We start from the raw sequence: 10,995 nt of genomic DNA on the forward strand, positions 1-10,995 counted from the left end.
CCGCGTTCTCTAAAGAGAAAACGCCTCCAAAAGTACAGACGTGAGTGGGAAGAGGCAAACCCTTGGCTTGACAGCGTCAGTGGAGATGTTTACAAATAAACAAACTGTAAAGTATCTGGGCATGTTTTCTGTGGCGCATGGTGGACTGGTTGACATCAGACAGCATGCCTCAGGAGAACAACATTCCAAAAATATAAGAACCCAAAGGACCCAAGCACACGTGTCACAGTTCTTCATGACTAAAACATCTCCTGAGATCGATTCGGTATGGGATATTACTTATTTATCTGGTTGTGCTTTTTAACACTTGCATGACTAAGCTATCAATATGACCGATTTTGAGAATTTAAAGTGGATTATCTTCTCTCATGAAGCTCTGAGAAAGTTCCCCTTTCATGACTTTTCCTAAATATTTGTTTCAAATCATCTCCGTTTTTTTTTTCTTCTGAAACGTATTATAAATATGAAATATATACCATATATACCATCCCAACCGTTATATTTTGGCTAAATTGACCGCTCTCCCTCTCTCTCCCCCAGGCAAGAGCAGTTGACACCTCTAGACCCCCCGCAGAGCGGCCCGTAGACGAGCAGACTCAGAGTCTATGTTGCCATGTCTGCTTATTATAAGCGACTTTGGGCTTGTTTTTCACGTCTTTCTATTATTATTATTATTATTATTATTATTATTATATATAATTACATTATAATGGTAATAATAATATAGCTGCCCACTGTTTTGTGCACAGTTTGCACACTGGGTTGTTTACAAGTTACTATAGTTTGCTTGCTGCTACTAGATTTATAGCAGCATTACAATTTTTTTATTAGGTCTTAGGTATTAGGTGCAAATTAGCCTCGGCTATAAACCCCATAATACAATGCAATGTTTTCCTTCATTTTGTGTTGTTTGTTTAATTCTGGACTTTGACTGACCTGTAACGAAGTAGCTACTAAATTGCAAACATTTACATTATTCAAGGATGGATTTCAGTGCATTCCTCTGTAATGGCCGAAAGATTGGAACCTTTGTAGTAGTGTTATTTATGGAAGATGTCCTAACAGGTGCTAACGGTCCTCATGATGACATATAGGAGACACACAGAAAGGCACAATGTATGCAGTAACATTTTCATAGACCTGCCTGCTTATTTCTCTCTCAAAATTTGCCGACCCATTTTCCACTTTCCCTTTCACTGCAAAGCGGTGGAAAAAGATAGGATCTACAAGCATACAGCTTGTCACGCAGCAACTGTTTTATGCTTGAAGATCAGATATTTTGCGCAGGATTGAGCACATTTGTGGAACATAGCATTGTGTTCACTTGTTGCACTGAGGGAGGAGGAGAGGAGACGCATTTGTCAGCGACATGGACAGCTGATAGAATGAGAGCTTTACGCTCAGACAATAATGTGAATATTATTATTATGAATAATAATAATATAGGTTTGTCACTGGGTTGTTTACAAGTTACTATAGTTCGCTTGCTGCTACTAAATGTAAAGCAGCATCACATGACGGTCATATTATGACAGTCATGACGAAACTTCAACCTGTTTTTTGCACTTTGTCCATTTACAGCTACAAAACGTTCGGATTTCAAATATAAAGTTTTTATTCCGTGGCCACGGATGTTACAATTTACTTCGGGTGGGTATAAGTACCCGTAACTTCTGTATTGTTCAATAAAAAGCATTTTAATCCGATTGGCGGTCATTTTCTCATAGAGTTATAGTGTATCAGAGTGCAATTACACCTCCCAACCGATAGGGTCACGTAGTTGAAAGCGTGGAGAAAATACGGAGAAAATGGCCACCGATCGGATTAAAATGTTTTTTATTGGACAATACGGAAAATATGGGTACTTATGGGTTACCCGAATAGAATTGTAACATCCCTGGCCATGAGGTAAGCACTTTATATTTGAAATCTGAACGTTTGTGTAGATGTATGGGGTGTAAATGGAGAAAGTGCAAACCTTTTGTTAACTTATAACTCGATCTCTTTGTGGTGAACGCTTGTGTCTCTTCAAGTTGTTGTGTTTTTCCCACATTGCTTGCCTTCGGATAAAATCAAGCATTGTGTTTTGTTCTCCACATCGATGTAGCGAAAATGTGTCCATATCACCTCTTCTCTTTCTCCCGAGCCCCGTGCAAAGCATTTTACCGTTTTATTTTGTAAAGTTTCGCTCTGAAATCTGAATCCTCCTGCCATTCATTTGACGTGGTGTGACTCTGTGTGTGTGTGTGCATGCGCGGCTGCAACTTTAAAAGTGGGTGTGTGTGTGAGTGAGAAACAGCATGCCCTGCGCTGTGCATCAAAGGAGACAGGGAGTGACAAAATCATATAATAAATATATGATATAATATTTCGTCTCGTCTTTGTTCGTGAACTAAAATGACCATAGATTTTAGTCCAGTCTTTATTTAGTGAACTACATTTTCGTCTCGTCTGTATTAGTCAACGAAATTGCAAAATGATTTAGTCCCAGTTATTGTTTATTCATGGGTGGTGGTCTCGTCTCGTCTTCGTCCTTTGAAAAATGTGCGTTGACGAACATATTTCGTTTCGTTTTCGTTAACGAAATCAACACTGCATGGAAGTAAAAATGAGATCCCCACATACACAAATCACAAATCATGATGACATATAGGAGACAGATAGAAATACACACTAGCCTACTGCCTACACTTTCATAGACCTGCCTGCTTATTTCTCTCTCAAAATTTGGCAACCCATTTTTCAACTCTCAGCTTTTTAGAAGACAATGGAACCCCCCACTGTTTGGGGGAGAAAGTGTGAACTAGTCTGGAGAACAGAGGGAGACAGTGGCCAATAGGATAGCCTGATTTGGGGATCAAAATGATCTTTTTTCAGGCTTGGTGGAGGAGAATGAAACCTCAGTCATGCGAGTGTTAACAAGATGTCAGTATTTCTATTTACCTGCCCTGGCAGCCTACATATTGGCTGCTGATGTGGGCATATTCAGTAGACTAATATGGTTGATTGTTTATTAATGTTGAGTTTTTAAAGTCTAATAAATAAACATTTATTTAATATATATTAATCAATATAATTAAATAGTGTGCCCATTTAAAGAATAACTCTTATGTTGTTATGCTCACATGGAAAACGGAATTCTTCATAATGGATTAACAGTTAATAAATACATAAATAATATAATTAATATATAATAATTCAATATAGGCTAATTAATATAAATTTCATGGACTTTTTTATTTAGATTTCATAGATTTCTATGCATTTCAGGAGTTTGGGGGGCTGGCTCCCCCAAAAGAATTAAATAACCCTAACCCTAAAACCGAAATAAAGTAACAGAAAAAAATGCGCGCTCCCGACACATGCATGCGCATCTCCATTTCTGAAAGGTGGCAACCCTACCGACAACAGCAGAGATATCTAGAGTGGTAAACAGGAAGTGGTAAACAGGAAGTGAGTTTTGCTCCTTTTTACCAGCTTCTTCCATGTTTGAGGGCCCCCGGGGTGATGTCATGATGTGATGATGTCATACCTCGCACCGTGCCAGCAGCCCCGTCTCTTGGAGGCGGGACCAAATGCTCTGGATCCTCCCAGCATGCTCGGGGTGGATGTGGGCGTCGCCACAGACGCACTGGTGTTTCATCATCAGGCTGTCATACACAACACCTGGAAATACACACATTTATGTACACACTGTCATACACAACACCTGGAAATACACACATTTATGTACACACACTGTCATACACTTAAGCGGGTCTCTCTCTCTCTCTCTCGCTCTCTCTCGTTCTCTCTCTCTCTCTCTCTCTGCAATAAGCGGGTGTCTCTCTACCTGTGGTGAACATATGTCTCTCTCTCTCTCTCTCTCTGCAGTAAGCGGGTGTCTCTCTACCTGTGGTGAACATGTGTCTGTCTCACTCTCTCTCTGCAGTAAGCGGGTGTCTCTCTACCTGTGGTGAACATATGTCTCTCTCTCTCTCTCTCTGCAGTAAGCGGGTGTCTCTCTACCTGTGGTGAACATATGTCTCTCTCTCTCTCTCTCTCTGCAGTAAGCGGGTGTCTCTCTACCTGTGGTGAACATATGTCTCTCTCTCTCTCTCTCTCTCTGCAGTAAGCGGGTGTCTCTCTACCTGTGGTGAACATGTGTCTGTCTCTCTCTCTCTCTGCAGTAAGCGGGTGTCTCTCTACCTGTGGTGAACATATGTCTCTCTCTCTCTCTCTCTCTGCAGTAAGCGGGTGTCTCTCTACCTGTGGTGAACATGTGTCTGTCTCTCTCTCTCTCTGCAGTAAGTGGGTGTCTCTCTACCTGTGGTGAACATGTGTCTGTCTCTCTCTCTCTCTCTGCAATAAGCGGGTGTCTCTCTACCTGTGGTGAACATATGTCTGTCTCTCTCTCTCTGCAGTAAGCGGGTGTCTCTCTACCCGTGGTGAACATATGTCTGTCTCTCTCTCTCTCTGCAGTAAGCGGGTGTCTCTCTACCTGTGGTGAACAGATGTTTGACAGTGGTTGCCGTGGGAGACGAGCGCGCTCTTCCCAGAGGTCTGTGCGGTGCCACGCCCGTTGCCAACGACGACGAGAATCCCGCTAACTGCTGCTGCAAGGGCTGCTGGGAAATACAACACACACACACACACACACACACACACACACACACACACACACACACACACACACACACACACACACACACACACACACACACACACACACACACACACACACACACACACACACACACACACACACACACACACACATATTGATCTATGTGGATTGTGTAACATACAGTAATAGATCCAAACAGTGATTTAAATGTTGACTTAATGGTCTTATTGTAATGTTTTATCTGTATTAAAAAGGTCTAAAAAGTCCTTAAATTGTGACTTTATAAATGGTCAGATACCCTGTGTACACTTATACTGTATGTTGGTTTAAAACATTAAGCTATGGTCTGGGGACCCCCAACATCATTTAGGGGGCCGTAAAAAAGGGTCTTTATTAAATACAGTATATAATGTAATTAAACATACACACATTGTCTGCATATAGTCATGATTCACCAGGAGGTTTATAATGTAATTAAATATAAACACATTGTCTGCATATAGTCATGATTCACCAGGAGGTTCCAGGATCATAATAATTTATATCAATATTTTCTGAAATCTCTACGGGGAAAATTAATGGGCTTTCTATCTGTGGACATACAGTACATGGTCTCCATGACAACGTGTAAACAACGTGTTAACCCTCTAAGACCCAGCGTTGCTTTAGAGTAACAATTATATTTTATAAAGAAAGGAGTTTAAATAATTTGTTTTTCTGTTATTTTTTCACCTCTAAATCCTCATTGGGTCCTATTGTTTAGTCTTACAATGCCATTGGCCAGGATATTTGCATATAAATACCCCCCACAGAGCCAGGAATCATCACAACTTGAAAAATCTCTGTTGGAACAGATCTCTTTTTTCTCTGGAAGATATTCCTCACAAAAACGTAAGTAATATGCCTGTAATATTTGTTTTGGTGAACATTACAATGTCTAGAACATGTACATATGTTATTATTGTGAAATATATGTCCCAAATTTAAATTATAGCATGATTCATACTTGTTGCTTTTGGTCAACGTTGGGCCCTCTTGGTTGCAAAAAAATACAAGGGCAGGCCTAATGTTCACCTGCTACTGTTCAGCCTTATATATAGTTTTCACAATAGATTTAAACAGTTATATGTGTATTTCCCCCACTTTGCATTACTATATATATATATATATATATATATATATATATATATATATATATATATATATATATATGAGAGAGAGAGAAACAGTGAGAGAGAGTAGGCTATATGTGCATTTTTACTTTAATTTCTAATTTCCAATGATATTTGTAACCATTGTTTTAACAGTCAGAACCATATAAGCTGGTTCCTTTGTTCACAAAAACTGAATTGTTTGCTTTGAGCAGTAAGCCTCAGAAAATGTCCACCCAAACTTTCTCTCTCCCCCTAAACAATACATATTCAACCATAGTTTAACCAATATATTCCCTTGTTATTTCTCAGTATGTTTAATTTGCTTTCTATACTACAAGGACAGTGGGACCACTGTGGTACTTGTTGGGGGTTGTGGGGGTTGTTCATTATTATTCATTATTCATTCAAGGTGTGGTGGGTACTTAGGGGCAATGGAATGATGCCCACTTAGGGGCAATCATCATCACACAATAGGTTGCCAGACAGTATTGTATGACTTGTGAAATGTTGTTTCATCATCACTGCAGTGATGTGTAAGCACTACTAAATGTACTAATTGTATGTCTTTATTTCATTTCAACCTGTGAGTATCTTCCTCCATCCTCGTCATCCTCGTCCTCGTCCAGGTCGCTCTCTGTGCTCTCTCCCTTCACGTGCACGCCCTTCACGTGCACGCCCCCGCACTCCGAGGGAGGGGGCGTGTCGTCCGAGCCCTCGTTCTGCAGCCTGATTGGTCAGAATAAGAGGAAGCAGGTGAAACCATAGCTATAGAAACCTAGACACCTCATTGGTCCATATATATAGAAACCTAGACACCTCATTGGTCCATATATATAGAAACCTACACACCTCATTGGTCCATAGATATAGAAACCTAGATACCTCATTGGTCCATAGATATAGAAACCTAGACACCTCATTGGTCCATAGATATAGAAACCTAGACACCTCATTGGTCCATAGATATAGAAACCTAGACACCTCATTGGTCCATAGATATAGAAACCTAGACACCTCATTGGTCCATAGATATAGAAACCTAGATACCTCATTGGTCCATAGATATAGAAACCTAGATACCTCATTGGTCCATAGATATAGAAACCTAGACACCTCATTGGTCCATAGATATAGAAACCTAGACACCTCATTGGTCCATAGATATAGAAACCTACACACCTCATTGGTCCATAGATATAGAAACCTACACACCTCATTGGTCCATAGATATAGAAACCTAGATACCTCATTGGTCCATAGATATAGAAACCTAGATACCTCATTGGTCCATAGATATAGAAACCTAGACACCTCATTGGTCAATAGATATAGAAACCTAGACACCTCATTGGTCCATAGATATAGAAACCTAGACACCTCATTGGTCCATAGATATAGAAACCTAGACACCTCATTGGTCCATAGATATAGAAACCTAGACACCTCATTGGTCCATAGATATAGAAACCTAGACACCTCATTGGTCCATAGATATAGAAACCTAGACACCTCATTGGTCCATAGATATAGAAACCTAGACACCTCATTGGTCCATAGATATAGAAACCTAGATACCTCATTGGTCCATAGATATAGAAACCTAGACACCTCATTGGTCCATAGATATAGAAACCTAGACACCTCATTGGTCCATAGATATAGAAACCTACACACCTCATTGGTCCATAGATATAGAAACCTAGATACCTCATTGGTCCATAGATATAGAAACCTACACACCTCATTGGTCCATAGATATAGAAACCTACACACCTCATTGGTCCATATATATAGAAACCTACACACCTCATTGGTCCATAGATATAGAAACCTAGACACCTCATTGGTCCATAGATATAGAAACCTACACACCTCATTGGTCCATAGATATAGAAACCTAGATACCTCATTGGTCCATAGATATAGAAACCTAGATACCTCATTGGTCCATAGATATAGAAACCTAGACACCTCATTGGTCCATAGATATAGAAACCTACACACCTCATTGGTCCATAGATATAGAAACCTACACACCTCATTGGTCCATAGATATAGAAACCTACACACCTCATTGGTCCATAGATATAGAAACCTAGATACCTCATTGGTCCATAGATATAGAAACCTAGACACCTCATTGGTCCATAGATATAGAAACCTAGACACCTCATTGGTCCATAGATATAGAAACCTAGACACCTCATTGGTCCATAGATATAGAAACCTAGACACCTCATTGGTCCATAGATATAGAAACCTAGACACCTCATTGGTCCATAGATATAGAAACCTAGACACCTCATTGGTCCATAGATATAGAAACCTAGACACCTCATTGGTCCATAGATATAGAAACCTAGACACCTCATTGGTCCATAGATATAGAAACCTAGACACCTCATTGGTCCATAGATATAGAAACCTAGACACCTCATTGGCCGCTGCAGTTCGTTGGAGCGACCTGTATCGCGTTCGACATTTTAGAGAAGGCAAGCTGTCACTCAAAGTGACTACTGGCCAGACAGACAGAATACTTTATTAACGGTACAGGAAGTAAGGTTATGCTAAAAGCTTATAACACATTGTGGTCCAACATTGTACTCAATTCATCAGTTAACGCACGGACGGACGTACCTGTGAAGCCCCGCCTCCTCTGTGTCGTCCTCCTGCATGTCATTGGTCTCCGTTAACTCCTCCTCCGTCTCCTCTGGGTGAGTGGGCGGCGGCATGGCAAGCTCCGCCCCCTTTGACAGAATCTGATAGAGAGACAGACAGACAGACAGACAGACAGACAGACAGACAGACAGGAAGTGAACGTCTGCTTGACATCATCATTTATGAGCTCTCTCTCTCTCTCTCTCTCTCTCTCTTTTCAAATATGTTTTGACACAGAATCAAATGTTTTATGAATCACCAGGAATCTGGATGGTCTTGGTTCCAGGTATTTGTTTGTTTTTTGCATGGTTACACGTTCCCTTTTTCTTTAGAAATATATTATTGAAATTTTGCTTCTTTGAAACATTTTCTCCTAACAGTTTTTCCCATCCTCAACTGTTTGTAATATTATGAAACATCATTGGTACTTGTTTTACCAAGTTTAATCGACCCAAATGTGTCAAACAGAGACACAAGGTGGTGTTGTTGTCCAAGAGCTCTTCATATTGAGTTCTGCTATAACTGTCCTCTCCTGTATTATGTCTCTGTTACCATATATTTACCATATATTTTACATATATTTACCATATATTTACATATATTTACCATATATTTATATGTCTCAGAGCGTCCCAGAAATATGAACCTTTGTGTATATTTTATATTTTATATTCAATATTTAAATATGAACAATGAAATGATGAAACGTGCACAATTCACTGTCATATTAAAATAGTGTATGTGTGTGTGTGTGTGTGTGTGTGTGTGTGTGTGTGTGTGTGTGTGTGTGTGTGTGTGTGTGTGTGTGTGTGTGTGTGTGTGTGTTACCTGGTAGTGTCGTGTCGGTGTGGGCGGGGCGTCTGGGGAAGAGGTGCACTCTGGGTACGAGACAGCGGTCTGATGACGAGGAAGTTTTGACCGCACGAACCCCACCCCCTCCTCGTTCCTCCTGGCAACAACACAGACTGACTGAACACTGGAACTGATAGAGAGACATAGAGAGAGAGAGAGAGAGAGAGAGAGAGAGAGAGAGAGAAGAGAGAGAGAGAGAGAGAGAGAGAGAGAGAGACATAGAGAGAGAGAGAGAGAGAGACATAGAGAGAGAGAGAGAGAGAGAGAGAGAGAGAGAGAGAGAGAGAGACATAGAGAGAGAGAGAGAGAGAGAGAGAGAGAGAGAGAGAGAGAGAGCAGAGAAACTCTACTTTAATGCTAGATGTTGTGTACATTGTATCATGGGTGTGTATTACCTGTGTGTAACAGAGTGTGTTGTTATAGTGTGTACATTGTATCATTGGTGTGTATTACCTGTGTGTAACAGAGTGTGTTGTTAAAGTGTGTACATTGTATCATGGGTGTGTGTTACCTGTGTGTAAACAGAGTGTGTGTAGATGTGTTACTGTGTGTAACAGAGTGTGTAGATGTGTTACCTGTGTGTGTAACAGAGTGTGTAGATGTGTTACCTGTGTGTAACAGAGTGTGTTGTTAAAGTGTGTACATTGTATCATTGGTGTGTGTTACCTGTGTGTAACAGAGTGTGTAGATGTGTTACCTGTGTGTAACAGAGTGTGTAGATGTGTTACCTGTGTGTAACAGAGTGTGTAGATGTGTTACCTGTGTGTAACAGAGTGTTGTAGATGTGTTACCTGTGTGTAACAGAGTGTGTTGTTTTGCCTGCTCCAGCAGTAAGACGTGCTGCAGCAGAGAGGAGTGGGAGGAGTGAGAGCCAGTGGGTGGAGCCGGGGGAGTGTCCACATCATGCCCCGCCCCTTAGAACAAAAACACATTCATGTTTTATAATTATAATATCTTTACTGTCTGGGTCCCTTTATGCCCATATATGGAGAAACCCTGATGACATCATTGTGACATCATAGCACTGACGTCATGACAACGGGCATCATTACCCAGGATGCCTTGCTCGTTTACCTGCAGTAAGTGAGTGTGGTGGACGACAGGAAGTTCCCGGTCAGAGGCCCGCCCGCATCGCATCGATTGGATGGCTTTAAGCTCCGCCTCATGCTGGGCGGAGAGCTGCTGGGGGGGCTGGAGGGGGGGGGGGTTACCATGGTTGTCAAACTAGTATAGTTAAATGTAGCTTTAAACACACACACACACACACAACACACACACAACACACACACACACACACACACACACACACACACAACACACACACACACACACACACACACACACACACACACACACACACACACACACACACACACACACACACACACACTACACACACGGATCTCTCAGAGCACGATTATTGTTTTGTTTAACTCAATCACTGCCATTGAGATGATCACCAGCAATTACTTATTTCTGGCAGAGACTTAATTTTCTCTGTGCGTCGCGCAGAGAAAAAAACTATCCAACCGCGACGCCCCTTGCCTTGTTACAGCATAGTTATGTATGTCAGTAATCTGCCATTTGTTATTTCATATTAACTCTCTCAGTGCCACGCCCCGACATATCCCGAGTTTTTCCCGAGTACCCTCAATGCCAGCACGAGAAATCCCGAGTTTTTACTTTTGACTGTGGTCGCGTTATTCTGTTTATTTTTCATGATCA

At 41.0% G+C, this 10,995-nt stretch overlaps 1 protein-coding gene across 1 annotated transcript in view; it reads right to left on the reverse strand.

Annotated features, from left to right (window-relative positions):
* The window catches only part of hdac5 (histone deacetylase 5), a 66,117-nt gene that overhangs the window by 32,740 nt on the left and 22,382 nt on the right, over window positions 1-10,995 (reverse strand). Inside the window, 10 exon segments of the mRNA XM_080447068.1 lie at window positions 3,533-3,666; window positions 4,481-4,607; window positions 6,342-6,486; window positions 8,398-8,519; window positions 9,025-9,064; window positions 9,247-9,400; window positions 10,062-10,184; window positions 10,345-10,357; window positions 10,359-10,400; window positions 10,402-10,461. Coding sequence (XP_080303194.1) covers window positions 3,533-3,666; window positions 4,481-4,607; window positions 6,342-6,486; window positions 8,398-8,519; window positions 9,025-9,064; window positions 9,247-9,400; window positions 10,062-10,184; window positions 10,345-10,357; window positions 10,359-10,400; window positions 10,402-10,461 — 960 coding nt within the window.

Source organism: Gymnoscopelus braueri, assembly GCF_963280865.1.
Source record: "Gymnoscopelus braueri genome assembly, chromosome: 13".
Taxonomy (NCBI): Eukaryota; Metazoa; Chordata; class Actinopteri; order Myctophiformes; family Myctophidae; genus Gymnoscopelus; species Gymnoscopelus braueri.